Source organism: Ascidiella aspersa, chromosome 2 (assembly GCF_963924565.1).
Source record: "Ascidiella aspersa chromosome 2, kaAscAspe10.2, whole genome shotgun sequence".
Lineage (NCBI taxonomy): Eukaryota > Metazoa > Chordata > Ascidiacea > Phlebobranchia > Ascidiidae > Ascidiella > Ascidiella aspersa.
The window spans coordinates 5621536-5640827 of NC_139448.1; the positions used below are offsets into that span (position 1 = coordinate 5621536).

The window sequence follows — 19292 nt, forward strand, 5'->3', positions numbered from 1 at the left end:
TTAACAATAAGGAAAACATATTCAAGCCTTGTAGCATGTAGATCTCCATTTGAAGCAATCCAACAAAGGGCGTAAGACACGTTTGTTGTTGGTGAAACGCAACAATTTATAAAATATCTGTAGGAAATCTTACATCGTGTAGCCGACTACTAAGTGTACTTTTAGGTTGTTTATTTTTTTCCATAACAGAAGGTCGCACAAAATAAGGGAGACGAAGAGACCAGAGGTGTATTTCCTGGCCTTGGCTAAAAGACAGGGCGATCTCTTTCTAAGAGAGTAAGTAGGCCTACAAATGGTATTTGCAGAAACGAGAAAAAGGCGATTAATAGAATGCAGGAGGAATATGATCACTGCGGCTATAAACACACCTATAGGATAACTACACCATTTTCGATGTATGAAATATGTTTATTTTGCGGTAAAGGTTGGAATTTTTTTCATTAGGATTTGAACTTACAACCTTGACCTTTGCGACAACAAGACACAGAACTACAAGGATGGCTAACCAATGACCTTTTCGGGTTAAAACACAATCACAGTACCGTATTAACACCTTTTGGCAGGTTAAGAATTATTGGTCATTCCTTCAAATGCAACACATAACAGAGTGTGAAACTTTCAAATACCATTCATTAAGTACATGAGCGGATGAGATTTTTGTTTAAAGGGGTAGCCTACATGGATATTTGTCAGAGAAGAAGTTTAAGATTTTTCCCGGATAAATGCGTGCGTTTTAAGTATTTACAATTTTAATATAAAACTGTAAATGGGTTCAATGTCTAGCGCGGTACTACTATGGCTTTGAAGTCCGACTGGACTAAACTTTTTTTGGCCGGTGTCGGATTAGGTTTGTTCTTAACCAACTCAGTAGCCCTAGTTTGAGCCTGAGACAACAAACCTTATGCGCTCAAACGAAATTTAGGAAAGTCGAAAGCCGATGTTTTGTGGACTTTAGTAAACAAATGATCTAAAAACGTTTGAGTACAATTATTGCGTTCAAAATTGTAAAATATTTCAGCTTTTACCTCCATTCGGTGTAATATTTAAGCCTTTAAAAGATAATTACACAAATTTCCAGGGTATTTTGTGGCTTTAACGCTTCACAAATAATTTATTTGCATTTGTTCGTTGCAATAATAATGCAAAAGTATCTTCTATTTTCTCCGCAGTTAAGGCTGAGCTTAACATTGCACATTATGAATTTGATCATTGCAATCCTTGCCTTTCTAATTTTGGTGGGGGCGAACTTTTGCCGGGGTCAATATGCAAATCAGGTGGTTCTCACTTGTGGGTCAGCCCCCGTCACCCCATCTGCCCCAATTAAACCTGGCCTGCCTGGAAAGCGGGGCGTTCGGGGACCGCATGGGGCCCCTGGACCACGCGGTTTAAAGGGTGAACCCAGCTTGGGTCAGAAAGGCGATAGGGGTGATGTTGGGTTTCCGGGGCCGCGTGGTTTTAAGGGTGAACCAGGAAGTGGTCAATCGAGCTTGCGGGGTGAAAAGGGCGATAGGGGTGAGAAGGGTGAAGCAGGGGTGAACGATGTGTGGGTTGCAGCGCTTCACGAACTCGAAAAGAGAGTCGGGTTGTTGGAGAAAGGCGCGCCCACCCTACCATCTGTGCAAAAACGTGAGTTGCACCTTTTATCCCGTAGTTTTAATTTCTAATTTATTTATCTTTTTGTTGTAAATTGTAATTTATCTCTTTTTTAAGTTGTAATTTATCTTTTTGTTTTACGTTGTAATTTATCTCTTTATTTTTAATTCGTAATTTAAGACCTAGTTTTTAAGTTATATTTATTTTTTTATTTTGAGTTACAATTTATCGCTATGTTTTTAGATTACAAGTTGTCTCTTGGTTTTCAATAAGTTTTAGTAAACGGATACAATGCAATAATCCGTACAGTATATTTACAGTATACAGTGAATTTTTGTGATGTATAACAAACGGGCCGTTTGGAAATTTAAATAACTATGTTTAAAAAATTAGATACCTATATGAAACAGAATATAGTCAACTTGGCGAATTACCGAACACAAATGTGCGTTATTTATTATTTAAATTACTATAAAGTGTTTGTCATAAACACAAGATGAAATCAATCTCTCAATCTGCTTTATAGACCACCTCGTAACCTGCAAGGAATTGAAAGAAAGCGGTTCGCGACTTCCGGGAATCTACAACTTCACTTCTCCTGTTCCTTTCCGGGGAGTTTGTGACATGGAGATTGACGGGGGAGGGTGGCTGGTAAGTGATTGTGATAAAATATGACTTTGGTTCAAATAGTTTCCTATACTTGAACGTTTAAGATTGAACTTAGGAGAATTGTTTCAGAGGTTTTAGTTGAAACTGGAAATGTCTGACATTGCTGGCGGCGTACTTATTTACATACATGCCTATCCATAAAACATTTTTTTCTATTTGAACTAAGTAAACGCAATTTGCATTTCACGTCGTGCGAATGTAAGTTATGTTTCAAGTGTTTTTAAGTCAGCCTGAAGGATTTAATTATACAACGGCATTTTTTTACGCTGTTTTCAGTCTCTTAAAATAATTGTCACGTTTTGACGCAACTTTGTCACACAAATTGTGACGTTATGTTTTGCCTTTGTGACGTCATTTTAGAAACATTTTTGAGCCAGCATATATTTTAAGTTTTGCACGTAAAACAATTAGAGTGCCATATGTAGTTTTTCGTATTTTTTTAGTTAAATTATATTGGACATGATAATCGAAGTTTAATATTTTTAATGGTTTATCATTTTATTATCATAGCGGTGACTTGAATTGAAGAAGACATCTCTAATGATAACTTGACTCGGACCTAAGTCATTTCAAAATGACTTGTTAACAACAGTGAGAAAACATAAATCGCTTAACAAAATCTTGCAGGTGTTCCAGCGACGATTTAACGGTTCAGTCGACTTCTATAGAGATTGGGCAGATTACGAGAATGGCTTTGGATCACTCCAAGGAGAATTCTGGCTCGGTAGGACTCTACATTAACGGTTAATCGTCATGTTAAGCAACGAACGACACATACCGCGCACCTATTCGCTGAACAACTGTGATCTAGCCCTTCTGAAGTCAGTTTTTGACCAACGATTACAGCTTACGTAAAGTCATCGCAGACTAACCGCATCTGTCGATAAATGATGCAAGCAAGGTAGGCTAGGAAAACAACTAGTTTTCAGTGAGGTTCGAACCCAGGACCTTCGAACCTATCAGGATCGCCGCCCTGTCAAATGAGCTACACAGACTCAGAGCGGAGCGAGTGGAGAATAAAACATAACGACGCCGCGTGCTACATTCTGTTAGTACAAACAACTTCACATTGACTTCAGTACCACATCATTCAATCCAGATACACGCACAGCTGTGTTGACCTTGCTTGCCTCATTGATCGACAGATTCGGTTAGTGTGCGACTACTTTTGGTGTCCAGCAAAGCAAGGTGGCATAATTATATCAAGACTGTACTTGGTGCCGATACCCGATATTTTGGTTAAAAATTAAATCCAATCGATCCGATGCCAAATGACCCAAACAAGTAAAACAAATATAAATCAAAAACAGCTAAAAAAAACTTTCAGCAATCATTTGCCTCCGAACGAAGCTATACGACCTTATCAAAAAAGTTAATTTCACAACCGCAGGTAACTAAATTTTATAACATTAAAGCGAAACATTAAATTTTGACTTATAACCTATAAAAAATCACTTTACAAAGTTTCAATGTCATTTGTTTATACTTATATAAACTGTTGCTACCAGGCATTGTAATATAAATCAAAAACAGCTCCTCTGGTAATTGTAATTGTTAACCAACGTTTCGGCAACCTATACAAGTCGCCTTCGTCAGGGTGATTGACACTGAACGCTCGTACAATGAATGGAAAGCAAAAAAAGGTAAAAAGCAGAAATAAACGCGAGCAACGAAACGATAAGAAAATAATTAGCGTAACGACGCAAAAGAAGTCTGCGCTCTCATACCATTCTGTTTCCCGAAGCCACCAAATTGATTTTTGTGGCGCTTCAATAATAGCACGAGAATCAGACTACAGGAAAATATTATTTTTTGGAATCTTGGAACATCCATAAGAAGGGTAACAGCATGAAATTTAAAACTGACGTGATGCTTTCTGCATGCTACAAGCACCTGCTGAAGGACTAGAGGCAGTCGCTAATTATTTTCTTATCGTTTCGTTGCTCGCGTTTATTTCTGTTTTTTTCCTTTTTTTGCCTTCCATTTATTGTACGAGCGTTCAGTGTCATTCACCCTGACGAAGGCGGCTTGTATAGGTTGCCGAAACGTTGGTTAACAATTACAATTACCAGAGGAGCTGTTTTTGATTTATATTACCATGCCTGGTAGCAACAGTTTATATAAGTATAAACAAATGACATTGAAACTTTGTAAAGTGATTTTTTATAGGTTATAAGTCAAAATTTAATGTTTCGCTTTAATGTTATAAAATTTAGTTACCTCCGGTTGTGAAATTAAGTTTTTTAATAAGGTCGTATAGCTACGTTCGAAGGCAAATGATTGCTGAAAGTTTTTTGCTAATTCTGGATCGGATCGGCACCGGTACTTCCACTTGGCGTCGGGTATCAGCTCCAATCCGATATTATTGGACATAGTTCCTAGGTTTTAATTGAATAATGCCGATTGAAAGCTTTACTTAAATTATGGTTACTTGCTGTATTACATTTTCCACGTATAATTTAACATACTTGCTACCATATAACTTTTTCTGGCATTTTTTTTAATTTTAAGCGTTTTTTTTGTTGCATTTTTTAGGTTTGCGACTGCTCAACCAAATCACTAATTTAAGGCCGTATGAACTAATGATAGAAATGACAGACTACGATGATACAAAAACATATGTCAAATACAGGTAATTTTCGCCGCCTGACCTTCATAACTATAAAATTAACTATTGCGAAGTCTTGTTAGCCCCAATTCTACATCTGACCCTAGACAAATGGTGTACTAGTTTTTTTTAGTTTTTGAGACATATCGAGGCATGTATTTCTCTAAAATCAATAAATGCGTTTTTCTCTTCGTAATTGCACAATCGAATACTTTTAGTTCGGAGAAACACGTTAGACAGTCACATATTATCGCGACGTCAAACAAAAAGTATTTATTTTTCTGTCAAAGAAGACGAAATATAGAGGATAAAAAAGCATTCAGTCGAATCAATGATAAAAAAAAATACATTCGTGTACAATAAATGTTATCTTGACCCTTAGAAGTCGTTTTTTGATTAACGATAAAGGCTACATCGTATAAGTCTTCAACGGACTAATCCAATCGATCATTAAAATGAGGATTTTTAGGCAAGCAAGGCGTGGTAAGAAAAACAACTTGTCTCCGATAAGGTTTGAACTCACGACCTCGGCAATACCGGCACCGCCGCTCTACCAACTGAGATACATAGGCTCAGAGGGGAGCAAGTCGAGAAACGACCATAGCACCATTACTGGCATTATATTCGTACAAACAACCATATAATGAAGGGTTGAGTATGCTACCATGCCAAGTCAATGAAAGATACATACACATACGACATATGTGCAACAACTATGATCTACCCAAGGGGTGGGCAAATGTATTCAATGCAAGAGCCATTTGCAGAAAACAAAAGTACCAGAGAGCCTCAAAATTATTTCAATACAAAAACGGTTTAAATTCAGCAATAAGAACAGAATTGTAATATAACAAAACGGTATCAATTTAACATAATAATAATAACGGTAATACAAAATAACACGCACAATGTTAATCAATATCAATCCTTAGCAGGGAGTCGAACAGGAACCGAACCGGAACTTTATGAACCGGTTTTAAGTCAATTTTTTTCGAACCGTAACCGAACCTGAACCGGTTTTTATAAGATTTTAAGGAGCCGAACCGGAACTGAACCGAATAGTTTTAAAGTACTTGAACCTTAACCGAACCCAAACCTGTAAATTAAAGCGGTTCGCTCCTGCATGACGTCACAACTTCTATTTTACAGAGTCAAGTTACGCCGTGTTCGAAATTTTATGAAAAATATATGAATATTGAATGAAAAAATCGTTGATTTTTTATTTTTTAGATATTTCAATATTGAGTTGCTGTTTTTTTAACAAGTCACGTAACTGAGTTAAATGACTTACAGTTCAAAGATTATTCTCTACATTTATCGACCCACATTTTGAGATTTAACGCAAATTATATTGTATCTGAACCGGAACTTAATGAACCGGTTTTAAAATATTAAATTACTCCGAACCGAAACCGGAACTGAACCGGATTCCGAAAAAATTCTTGAACCCGAACCGAACCTGAACCGGAAAAGTCAAACGGTTCGACTCCCTGATCCTTAGCAATGAAATTGCGTTGACTTGCTGTTAACTAATTATTTGGATTCTATGTCTAGTGTTACGTCATAAACGAAATGCTAGCCTAAATAAAAAAGAAAAAGAGAGAAACGTTCATAAACGGTGCTCTTGGTAGCCGTTACAGTATTTTTGGAATTTTACAATTCGAATAGACGAGCCACAAAAAACATGCCGGCGAGCCGCATTTGGGTCGCGAGTCGCAGTTTGCCCACTTCTGATCTAGCCCTTCTGAAGTCCTTTTTTGATAAACGTTGACGGCTTACGTATATAGTACATCGTAAGTCATACTAACCGAATTACTCGACCAATTAAGGGTTTTCATGCAAGCCAGGAGAGGCTATAGAAAATAAATGAGTAGAACCTACTAACATTATTTGTAAATACAAAAGTGTCTATTAAATAATACATTTGTGTTTTCGTATTTTCAAGCACATTTGTCGTTGGATCACCTGCAACATTCTACAAACTTACGGTTTCCGGACACAGCGGCAATACAAGTAGGTGAACTTGTCATCTTTGAAAGCAAAAAAACAGTGTCTTATGCGCAGAAATTGGGCTTTTTGCCCAATCGTTATCATTAGGGGTTGATAATTTTTTTATTGGTTAATTTAAGTCAAAATCAAGTCAATTTCAACAACTAACAAGTCAAGTCCTAGCTCAAGTCATTATGCATAGCCATAGTTAAAATTATTGTCACACTAAGCGAAGCCATTGGCGTGAGAAATAAATATTAAACAACTAAAAGAACTAAATTCAATCCATTCCAATCAATAATTCGAATAGTAAAAAGCTAAAGCAAAATAAATTGCAGGCAAGGCTTTTCGGTCTACAAACTATAAGGTAAAACCCATTTTTACGAAAATGATTTAAATAAAGTACTTGAGTATCTATTATAAGGCGCTTGCCGAACTAAGCCCAAGTCAAGTCATTTAACCGAAAGACTTAAATCAAGTCATTGACTTCAGCTATTACAACACTGCTCTTTGCACTTCGACAAACTACAGTGTAAGTAAACAATATCATAAGCATTTTATGTGACCAGAGCAACTTTAACATCAACAATCCAAAAATAACATTCCATATAACGCTAAAATCCTGGCCAGGGCTTGAAATAGGCGGACGTATACGACAACCAACCGTAGGCTATATGTGAAACTAAATTCATCCACTGCTCACAGCTGACCACATGTCGGCTCACAACGATATGTCTTTCTCAACTCGCAACCAAGACCATGACAAATCCAGCAAGCACTGCGCAGTAACACGTAGAGGTGGCTGGTGGTACAAGTCCTGCATCGGTTCAAACCTGAATGGGAGATATTCGCCTATTAGCACCAACGATCGGTCCTACAACTTATGGGGCTACTATAATGCGCGTTCAAACAAGGCAACCGAAATGAAGATACGAGCTTTGTAACTTTTAGTAAACTTGTTGTATCTCAATCTATAATATGTTGATCAGAGTTAAATGAATTGTAATTTGTAATTGATGTAATTAATTACAGGTTCAATGTAATTGTAATATAATTGAAGCATTTTTATTTCTGTGTAATTCTAATTGCAATTGTAATTTGCTAAAACTTTGGCTCAATACATTGATTTTGGAAAATTAAAGTCCATGCCGAAATTTTTACTTATAATGTACGGTAATTAAAACAATCGGGGGAGTAATTGTAATTGAACTAAATTCATGTAATTCATCCAACTCTGACAACGGCGCATAACTAAATAGGCCACGCCGGAAGCCCGACTTTAAGGTTTAAAAAAGGTAATAAGCATTACAAACTCTTGCGTTATGTTAAACCAGGGGTCGGAATCGTTTTTAGTTAGCATATATATTTGCTGCATATGACGGCAAGTTTTATTTTACTTGAGTAAGTTAATAGTGTGTGCGCATTTGTATAGAAGGTAAAAATGTAATGTCATCTTCATTGTTGTAACAGGTTAAATAAATGGCATACCAGTAACTTAAATTTGGTTCAATCAAGTTTGCAGATCTTTCCGAGTTATGTAGAAATTTTTTGAAGAACGACTTCTGTAGAACAATGCTTTCAAACCTGGTAAGAGTCGCAGTAAACTTGTACCAACAAACTTCCTGCGGCCCACATGTACAGTCAATTTACTTCTCAGTGACTACTAGGTAGGCTATTATCGATAATAACGGATAGGAGCCGATACCCGATGCAAAGCGGTAGTATCGGTACTGGTCCTATACTAGGGTGGTATCAGTGCCGATCCAATATGAAATTATTATAGGAAATTCGGCCATGGTCTATGATACAACGCAGCGATTCTAACACGAAAGTTAAATTTATCCAAACAAAGTAGGTTAACCACGGAAGGTAACCGAACTTCTGAACACAAAGACAAATTTTCCGGAAAAATTGCAAAAAAAAACTTTTGACGTGGTAATTTACTCTGTTTTGCTTATTTCAGCATCTTAATGACGTCATTTGGTATCGAACGTTTTGTCCAAAATATCGGGTATAGGAATAAAAATATCAAGTCTTGAACAACCCTATATATAGTGCCAACATTAGGTATGGCGAAAAACACATGTAAATACTTCTTAAATAAAAGAGTTGTCAAACACATTCATACCAAACAACAATAAATAAGTACATTGTAAAAGCGAACAGGTTATTGGTCTACTTTATTTAGAAAGTTTCCTTGTATGCAATGGCTTGTGATACACGTTTAAATACAACACTAACTTCAATGACTTGGTGTGGACGACGAAACAAGCTTACAGACTTGTTATAAGGGGGGATATTTTTATTCGGCGATATAAATAAACGAAAAAAGCGCAAACACAGGACAAAATGTAAAGCTGGAACAGCACGGTTGCAGCGCTGGAGATAAATAATAGCTTAGGTTCCTCGACGGAAAGGATAACTTCAACTCGAAATCTTACAACATACCTTGAAAAATTTTCAAACAAAAATTTGTGAGCCTTGTTTAACAGATTTCCACTATAGGAAAACGATTCAGAATCCGACTGCGGAAATTTGCCAAACTACGTCACTTCGAAACAAGAAGATTAGATAAATGTTTTTAGTTGTTGCTACAATGCGAACCCAGTAGCAAAGGGTCAACGAAGAGCCACAAAGTGTTTATCGAGTCAGTTGACCCTGAAGGTAAAATGAATTTCGGTTACAACAGAAAATAGAAAATATCAACGATAAATAAGAATAAAGCATTAATTGCACTACAAATGAATGCAGTGAGTAATTAAGCTGTAATATTACTTTTGAGTTTGACTGATAACTCACAACTCTATAGAAAGTGAAAGCTGTACTCAATCCAAGAAAGGCTACGTAAAACTATCCGAGACAGTCCTGCACAGTACTAAATTTCGAAACTGTAACTTGCAAAGGTGGAATAGCATATGGTGGAACATTTTCAAACTGCGTATTGTGGGTAAACTATATGACACCCCTATGAGGGGACTGCTGAATATGCACCTTAGTTTAGTTACGTAAATGGGTGAACTACAGGCTGTAGAGTCGGAGCGGACTCGGCACATTTGGCCGGGGTCGGACTTTTTTAAAACCGCATCCACAGCCCTGTTCAAAACGAAAAGTATTAGTTCCTTCAGTTGTTTTTCGAGCAAATATTAAAGCAGTACTCGAAAATTAAACGAGTAAATGAGTTATACTCGTTACTTAAGAAGCAAGCCAGTACGTAAATGGAGTTCGCTGCTCAAAATTTAGTGGGTAATACTGGCTACTCGATAATCTAGAGAATAATTGAGTTACTCGATAATCTAACGAGTAATACTGGCTACTCGATAATCAAGAGAGTAATTGAGTTACTCGATAATCTAACGAGTAATTGAGTTACTCGATAATCTAACGAGTAATTGAGTTACTCGATAATCTAGAGAATAATTGAGTTACTCGATAATCTAACGAGTAATACTCGCTACTCGATAATCTAGAGAGTAATTGAGTTACTCGATAATCTAACGAGTAATTGAGTTACTCGATAATCTAGAGAGTAATTGAGTTACTCGATAATCAAGAGAGTAATACTCGCTACTCGATAATCTAGAGAGTAATTGAGTTACTCGATAATCAAGAGAGTAATCGAGTTACTCGATAATCTAACGAGTAATTGAGTTACTCGATAATCAAGAGAGTAATACTCGCTACTCGATAATCTAGAGAGTAATTGAGTTACTCGATAATCAAGAGAGTAATCGAGTTACTCGATAATCTAACGAGTAATTGAGTTACTCGATAATCAAGAGAGTAATTGAGTTACTCGATAATCAAGAGAGTAATTGAGTTACTCGATAATCAAGAGAGTAATTGAGTTACTCGATAATCAAGAGAGTAATTGAGTTACTCGATAATCAAGAGAGTAATTGAGTTACTCGATAATCAAGAGAGTAATCGAGTTACTCGATAATTTAACGAGTAATTGAGTTACTCGATAATCAAGAAAGTAATTGAGTTACTCGATAATCAAGAAAGTAATTGAGTTACTCGATAATCAAGAAAGTAATTGAGTTACTCGATAATCTAGCAAAGGTTTGATTTTTACTCGAAAATTTATGAGTAAAGACTCTTTAAGCATTTCTTGCAGCAGTAAAATAAAACGTTTTTTAAACATAATCGTTTCATTATTCTTGGAGATTCTCCATGAAAGTGTTGCAAATGCGGCGGTGGTGAAGTTTGAGCAGTTACCCTACGAAAGGTTACCATGGGTCGTCTCTGCGGCCTGAAAGGTTACTGCAGGTCATTCAGGTTGATGGTGGTGCCGGAAAAATGTGTACCGGAGGTAATGGAGTGCGGTTCGCCGATGGTCGGGACGGCAAATAAATTCCCGCTTTCACGATTGGCGCTCTGGAAAAATTGAAAACTCGCTTAGAGTTTACAATAAATGTGGTTGGAAGAATCTGAATTGCCATTTGACTTTAACCAAAGCAAATTATCGGACATCCTTACTGTGGGTGCATATGTATTTTCTTGTCATTTCACTCAAAAATGGGTTATGCAAAAAAACGGTTCAGTTAAAAAAAAACTTTTTAATTGAAGTAAACTTGATGTATAAATCGAATTAATTTTGGCCAAGACGAATATTTCCTTTTTAATTTTTTTACCCAGCGTTGGACTCATAGCGATTTATTCGTACATTGCTGTGGTGTGGGTAGAATGCATGAGTTCAAAGATTTCGAGAGATGGACTCGATTATTTAATTCCATTTTTTTTAATTTGATTTTGTTTAAGCCGATGTTTAATTCCCTAAACTCTTTAAGCCGATTATACTGCTTTCACACTTACGGTTTTGTTGTGACTGAACTGTTTGTTCTCGCTTGCTTCGGCTTGATCGGGGAGTTCCCCCAATCTGCTGACGTCGACCACGTATTGACACAAAACGTCAGCATTTGGATTTTCAGCGATGTCGGAACCTAAAAATCGAAAAACATACAACTGAAGCCGTTTGAAGTTTAACTAATTGCCGGGTATAGCAATTAAGCAAAGATGTCACGGTAGAAAAAGGTCAGATGTGCTAAAACTGTCTCATCTCAAAGTTACTTGCCAATTTAAACAATTTACAATTAAACAATTGAAATTAAGACATGCGAAAGAATGCAATAATCATGTAACAGAGACTTTTATATTAGAAATATTAAGCACTCACTTACTTTTTGACGCCAACATATAAATCATGCATTTATGATCTTAGATAAATTCTCGTTTAACCGAAATAAGTGATAATTTTTTGAAAATACGGGCTAAGAATTCTCCCCCTTAACTATGTTGTGACTTATCTTAAAGAAAAAAACTCAAAAGAAGTAAAATTTGATCGCTTGGCGCGTTTTTAATACAATTCGAGACAAATCAATACAAATTCCACGGCCAACACAACGACAAAGAATTGACAAAACAAAAATAACTCCAAAGACTTTCAAGCAATAGGGTATTTTGATGTAGTTTAAAAAAAGCAGATCAGTTCAAACAAACTCAAAAGCATGTAACGACACGAAGCCTTTTTGTGGCAAGCCTGTAGGAAAGACACAAAAAAAATCGAAATTTTTTTTCAAAAAACGGAAGTAAACGAAATTAACATCAAACGTGTTCTTACCACGACCGGTTGTTGTCGATCCGCCGCATATTCCGATGTCGTTTCCCAGCTGCAGGAACTGGTGTGTGTTGCTGTCGGTGAGAACCACCATGTCGTCGATGAACGGGGCAAGTGGCACACCGCTTACTTGACCCTAGGCAACAAAACAAATATGTAAATGTCCTGTATCGTGGGAAAGTTACTGTGTAAACTTATATAGCAGGGATTTTTAAACTGGGGTCTATTGACCCCTTGTGGGTCCATGAACAAGTTTTAGGGAGTCCATGACATTGAAATGTTAGTATATTTAGGTAATCACATTTTCAAAGAAAAAAGTTTAATTCAAAATAATGCAGTTTTGCACTGAATGTATTTACACTCCATAAATTTAACTTTCACATTTTTTGGACCGAAATCAGCGGATTTCTGAAGTCTATTTGTATTGTGACGGTATATTTATGACGTCATCTCTAAAAACTTATTGCCTAACGTGGTCAATAAAAAAAAAATTAGGGGTCCACGGTAAAGAAAGTTAACCCCTGTTGCTGTTATATAGCAACATATAGCAACATATGAAGGAAATGTTTTGCCAGTGGGATCCGCCCTTCCGCATCTTTTCATATGCTCAATGGTATACGAAATAGACCTTGGGTTATTTGGGACTCCCAATGCTTGCCTAAAGCTTATTGGTAAGCTTATTAATACAAATGTTTGTGTACGATAAAAGTTCACTGATATGCCCAAAATAAGACCAAGCGAGAAGTGGCAGCTTCCAAGAAATAGTTTTAGGAAAAACCTAATAATTGTGTACAAGGATATCTTTCATTTATAGTGCTTAAACAACATTAGTGCGCATAGTCAAATAAATACCCAACAAAAACTTGTGTTTGTGACTAATTGTAAAACATGATTGATAATATGCTAAGTATTATTTAATTTAGAAGTTTAAAACAAAACAGTTAAGTCCTTAAATAAGGATAGATGCTCTGCATAGTATTCACAATCCGAAAATAATATAAGTTGGAAGTTTGTTAAAAAAAAATCTTAATTTTGGCCACTACCTGGGATAGATACTCGCTTGTATCCAGCGGAGCGTTATCAGAAGAAAGAAGAGAAGCCGACCAACTGCTTTCAAGTCCCTCGATTCCGGAGGTGGGTTGCACAATGCTGGACGAGGGGATCGCAAGGTCTGGGAGCTCCGAGGTTTCGTGCGAAGCGATTTCGACCTCGTTGTCGACTGAAGTCATTTCGCTGGCTGGGTAGGATTGGCTGGACGAGTCCAAAATGACTTCCTGTAATTTTATAAAAATTATTTTTCACATGATGATTTTGATTTACTTGCGGAGCAGGCCTTACTAAAGGCGGACACTTTGGCATATTTTTTTAGTTTAGCATCCAAATAATTGGATTTATTAAAACAAGTTTAAAGCTGTGTTTTATTTATGTAAGAAAGAGAATAAGAGTATATATATACTTTGTTTTAGGTTTTTATTCAAGGCATGTCATTAGTTAAGCATTAAAATATCAAATGTTATATATTGTTTTTTTAATTCTTTTAATAAATGTGGCAACGTATTTATTTTTCAATAATTTTAGTTTTTTTATTTAAATTTTTTTATTCAATTAGATTTTGCTTTAATTTAGTTCTTCGATGAAATATAAAAACAAAAAAACAAAATCTGTTGCACTCACCACTGCATATGTGTCGTTTGAGTTGGTAGTCTTCTTAATTTGGGAGTCAGATTCCGTTGTATTTTTTTCGGTCAAATCATTCGAGAGTCCAGCTGCAACATTTATACACACAAAGTTATATAGCTAATTTAACTAATTTAGCAATCAGAAACATACTGTACATGCTTAACTTTTTTCTTTTTTTTTTCAGATAAATGACATGTTAAATAAAGAAACAAACCATATAAAGCAAACATGGGTTACATAAATGAATTTCTCAAATAGCATCGTATTGTCCTTCATAATTTTATTATTCTGGTTTAATTTTGTTTCTAGACACAAATAAAAAACTTTTAGTTAATATAGGGAAGGGATGTGACTAAACTACTTATGTACAGCAAACTTGCGCCTACTAACCTGTAAAAATATTTGAATGTTTCAATTTAATTGATTTGCTTATACACCTTTTTTGTATTTGGAAAATTTTCTTCGTTTTTTACTTTATTACTCCAGGTAATGAAAAACAAAGTATTAGGACAAAGTGGTAAAAATGTTCAACCTATAAATTTAGACTTTGACATCTAGTTTAGTGGCCTAGTGAGGTTCGATCAGAAATGTGAATTTGTGGCACAATAATCACAAAAACAAACAATAAACAATTGTTAACAAAATACCGTCAATGTTGTTATTTTTTCCTTTGGGGCATTTTAACTTGTGCCTCTCTAAACCATGTTTGGACAGAAAGTTGAATCCACAGCGGCTGCACGTAAAAAATTCCATTCCCTTTCCTTGCAAATAAAAGTAATTTTATTATTTTTTGATATAGTTTCATACATTACTGTTGAATATCGGTTATACATATCTTTGAAGATCGACTGATTTTTTAAACAGGATATTGGCATGGAGCTAGTTGTTACAAATTGGCAGTAAGGAGATTTAGTGAAAAGTCATAACTAGGAATATAATGTGGGGTGCAAGCCAATGACCAAGGTCAAGTGGTAGTATTGCTACTTCCATGATACTAGGCTATCATTTCCGTGATGCAGGAATTTCAATCAAGATTTGCAATCAATGCAGCGGTTCTACCTTAAATCTTAAGTTTATTAAAACACAGTAGGTTTGCAACTGGAGAACTAAATTTCTCAACTCTTAATCCTGTTCCAGTTTTATCTATCTTGCTTGCTTTACTTAATAATGACTTCCAATTAGTATCTGATTGTGATTTTTTAGTTAAAAAGTAACTGAATAAAATGTAGTAGACATCCCTAGTGATAACTCTTTAACTTTGTAAATCTACATATATATATATATATATATATTTATTTATAGATACATAAATATTATTATATAGTTTTGAACATATGCTATATAAACTATATTCCATCATACCTATATGGCAAAGGCTACACAAACAACACAAGTAAAACAAAAGGTAACCAACCTGTGACAGCTGAACATAGCTCTCTTAGGTGCTCCCCCTTATCATTACTTCCAACATGTATTTTCATGTGGGTTGCCAGCTGATCTCTACGATGAAATTGCCTCCCACAGTCTCGAACAGTGCAAGTATACCTAGAAGCACAGTATTATAAATTGCCTTAGCAATAAGAAATAAACATTTGTAAGCTTAGGTACATCAGATGCCTTCGGAAACCTTTACCAAAATTCTGATCAGACTGGACTGATTTTTGCAACATTTTTCGCAAACCAAAGCATTCAGTGTACTATATTAAAATGTATGCAAATATCATTGGCCAGTACGACTTTAGAAGGCTTGATCACAGAATACACATTGTGTATATGTATGGTTCAGTTGTAAGCTTAAGCAAGATTTAAACAGGTTACCCCAAACAAAAAACTGAGAGTGCCAAATAAGAGTTGAATGATTATAAAGTAAGGCCTGAAATATATATATCTGTAATATATATTAGGCGTTTTATGTCATCTTAAAAGTCCTAAACACTTGTCCTAATCACAGACTACATCATCAACATGTATATTTGTGTTCTTTGAATTTTTGTGTCTTTATGAAGACTTTTGTATTAGGGATCACATGAAAGCATGCAGTACAAAATATAGTGATGCAGCCTAGTTTGGTGCAATTTGTGGTACACATGAAACTGTAATGACCTATGTATTTCAATTGGTAATAAATACCAGTGATTCATAACAAACTATATTGTATTGGTTTTCTTTTTCTTACATGCCAGACCACTTAAGTGAGTTATGTAGGTCTATGTTTTTTAAAACATGTGGTGAATTAGAATTAAAAAAGAAAGTCCCACCGTTTTGCTTTGTGGGTCCTCATGTGTCTGTTAAGTCTGGACATCGTCGTAAAGGTCCATTCGCATTGTTCGCACTGGAACGGTCTCTCGCCTGTGTGCTTGTAGAGGTGCATCTTCAGCTCGCAGCGTTTGACGAACTTCTGGCCACAGATCGGGCACTTGTGGCCCGGTTTGTCAGGGTCGTGCGTGCGTCTGTGAATCACCAATGACTGCATTGTGTGAAACTTCTGCCGACAAACTGTGCACAGGTGCGTCGGCTCTTTGTTGTGCTCCCGACGTATGTGTAAGTCTAGTTGTCGCTTGCCCCAAGCCACAAGACCACAGTGCTGACATAACAGGTTCAATTGCAGGTCCGAGTGCACTTTGGCGTGTGTGGCCAGATTGTAGCTGTTCGAGAAGGTGCGAGTACAGCCGGCAAATGTGCACGCAAAGCGCTTGGCCTTTGTGTGCGACTCCAGGTGTCGTTTCAGCTTGTAGGGTGTCGGAAACGACCAGGGACACCCCGCGAACTGGCACTTGTACAGTTTCTTCTCTTCGTGCACTGTCACCTTGTGCTCGTTGAGTCGAGCGGCGGTTGCAAAAGAACGATTGCACAGTGGGTAAGCGCAGCAGTGTGTCGTTTTCGGGCCTGTTGTGTGAGTCGCTTTGTCTGATGTCAGTTTGTTTTCCGAATTGATGGTCGCTGTCTGATCGTCCCCGCTACTTTTCTCTTTAGGTGTCGTATCAATCAGTTTGGCGTTGATCTGATCATAATTGCCGACTGGGGCAAAGGTGTAAATACTATTCTCACCGTCGCTTTCGATGTTTTCAATGCGCATTGTCACATAGGGGGTGTTGTTGGTGTTTTGCGTCAAACTAAGGCCAGGAAAAGACGCTCCGTTCGAAGGAAGAAAGCAAATGTTTTGCAACATCGGTATTTCCGCTTCAACATCGCCAACAGACAAGTCCGTCTGCTCCTCCGTAGCCGTTACAATATCCGTAGCTTCGACAGCATGTGCAAATTCAGGAGGAATTAAAACATTCACCATTTTGTTGGAGTTGCTGCTGCCCTGGCCGTCCAACAAAGCGACGTCTTGACCTAAAGCGTCGACGGGGACAGAGAGCCAAGTGCCCAAAGCGTTGCTTGAGTTTGCCTCGGAGTCGCTTTCGCTCGGATCCAAGAGTCGGATCCTGTAATCGGGGGTGAGCACAAACTGCGAACCATCCTTATCCGAGCTCGAAGTACTTTTGATCGCTTGCAAAATGCTCTCGGGAACGATTACGACATTTTCGGTGCCGCTCGTGCCTTCGGAGACCGCGTACTCCGGATATTCCATCTCTTTTGCTGCCGTAGCGGCTTAATAGACGAGTTTATGTCACTCACATCACGATTTTCTAGCAAAGTGCACCACTTCAGTAAAACAATAAAGTGTTAATGTAAAATCTGTAGCCTGCTGTGAACAATTTGTCGGGAGGGCTTTAGATAATGTTAAAGGGAGTTTTACAAAACCAAACTAAAAAGCTTCATATGTTGACTTTAAATCTTTTTTTTACATTTCGGTCAAATGAATAAAATACGTCAATAGTCTGACGACTATGTTCCGCTGAATGCATTTTTATAAAACGTAAATATTTTTTTAGATTTTTCTCAGTAAAAGACTTTGCCACCAAAAATGTTCAACAGATTAACCGAATCAGATGATCAATCAGTTAGTTAGTCTGTTCAAAGAGATTTTAATTGTTAAATATCTTTGGTCTGTTGAAGACTTGCGAAAATGTTTCTCAACCAATGGGTCGTGACCCCAAATTGTATTGCCGTTTGATTCTGTTGGGTCGCCGACTGCAGTAATTTTATATGGTTAGATTTATTGGAATTGGTTTTCAATATGATTTTTTTTAATTACGAAAACTGCGGAAGCAATACGAATCATGACTCATTTTTATCAAAGTTGACTTAAAAAATGCTACTCCCTAATATATTTTGTGTTCACTTTAAGTCGTTGCTTTAAGCATGCAAAAAAGTTAAGTAAAGAGAATTGAGTCGCCAATGCTTCGCTGTTATAATTACGCCTTACGCGTATTTAGGGCGCCGCAAAAAACGTTAATAAACAGTGACTTATGTGAACCGTTGTCGTTGATCAAGGCTAGGTCACAGTTGTTGTACTACACGTATGTGCGTGTGTGTTTTCATAGATTACTTTGATTAATACTCAAGTTAAGAATAATCAATTAGGTTAAAAGTACAGTACGTTCCTGTTTCTTCATAATTTTGAACTTTTCTCTTTTCGATAAAACGTCTTCTTCCTGAGGCTTTTATATGTAAATCACAAATATTACAAAGTTTAAGAACAATACAAATGCTTGTATTGTTTTATTCTAGATTTATGCTTGTCAAAAATACGTTATTGGAGCGTTAGTTATCAATCTAATCAGCAATTAAACTTTATTTTTTTATGCATTGATTTATTAAGACACAAAACTTGATTATTCTTCTATATCAAGGGTTCTTAAGCTGGGGTTCGTGGACCCCTTGGGGGTCCGTGAACTAATTTCATGGGTCCATGAAGGCCAAATTGAAATACTAGTGTATATTTTAGGAAGTAATCGATTTTTCAAAATAATAAGTTTAATTAAAAATAAAACTTTTTAGCAATGTATTTAAACTTCATTTTATCATCAGTATACCATTTGTGTCGTTAATTTATGACGTCATCTCTGAATATTTCACGCCTACCATGGTCCACGCAAAGCCAAATTAGGGGTCTACGGTAAAAAACGTTTAAGAACCCCTGTTCGGTAAAAAACGTTTAAGAACCCCCTGTATATTTTTGAATAGAGTAATAACTTCTTGACTATGTAAATGCACCATACTTATTGTTTAGTATTTCGGATAAATGAC

The 19292-nt window shown here is 36.5% G+C and overlaps 2 protein-coding genes across 2 annotated transcripts; one reads left to right on the forward strand and one right to left on the reverse strand.

Moving 5' to 3' along the window:
* Nucleotides 1–1196: 1196 nt before the first annotated feature.
* On the forward strand, nt 1197–7823 carry LOC146163296 (ficolin-2-like). The gene is made up of 6 exons (XM_083380434.1): nt 1197–1626; nt 2120–2244; nt 2890–2986; nt 4798–4894; nt 6816–6883; nt 7565–7823. Exons 1-6 carry the CDS (start codon nt 1197–1199, stop codon nt 7801–7803), a joined length of 1056 nt encoding a protein of 351 aa, XP_083236560.1. The 3' UTR covers nt 7804–7823.
* A 3296-nt stretch (nt 7824–11119) lies between these two features.
* Nucleotides 11120–17841, reverse strand: LOC146163297 (uncharacterized). Its single transcript, XM_083380435.1, has 8 exons — nt 16415–17841; nt 15571–15701; nt 14804–14917; nt 14151–14242; nt 13520–13750; nt 12480–12612; nt 11675–11802; nt 11120–11236 (listed from the first exon to the last, which is right to left on the reverse strand). Exons 1-8 carry the CDS (start codon nt 17728–17730, stop codon nt 11120–11122), a joined length of 2262 nt encoding a protein of 753 aa, XP_083236561.1. The 5' UTR covers nt 17731–17841.
* Between the last annotated feature and the right edge of the window lie 1451 nt (nt 17842–19292).

Excerpts from the sequence above, each read along its gene's own strand:
- LOC146163296 (XM_083380434.1), top strand. The coding sequence starts at position 1,197 with ATGAATTTGATCATTGCAATCCTTGCCTTTCTAATTTTGGTGGGGGCG. Across the intron at positions 2,245-2,889 it reads TTGACGGGGGAGGGTGGCTG|GTGTTCCAGCGACGATTTAA; the intron begins GTAAGTGATTGT and ends AAAATCTTGCAG. Across the intron at positions 6,884-7,564 it reads CGGACACAGCGGCAATACAA|CTGACCACATGTCGGCTCAC; the intron begins GTAGGTGAACTT and ends CACTGCTCACAG.
- LOC146163297 (XM_083380435.1), bottom strand. The coding sequence starts at position 17,730 with ATGGAATATCCGGAGTACGCGGTCTCCGAAGGCACGAGCGGCACCGAA. Across the intron at positions 15,702-16,414 it reads AGGACCCACAAAGCAAAACG|GTATACTTGCACTGTTCGAG; the intron begins GTGGGACTTTCT and ends CTGTGCTTCTAG. Across the intron at positions 13,751-14,150 it reads CAAACGACACATATGCAGTG|GAAGTCATTTTGGACTCGTC; the intron begins GTGAGTGCAACA and ends ATAAAATTACAG.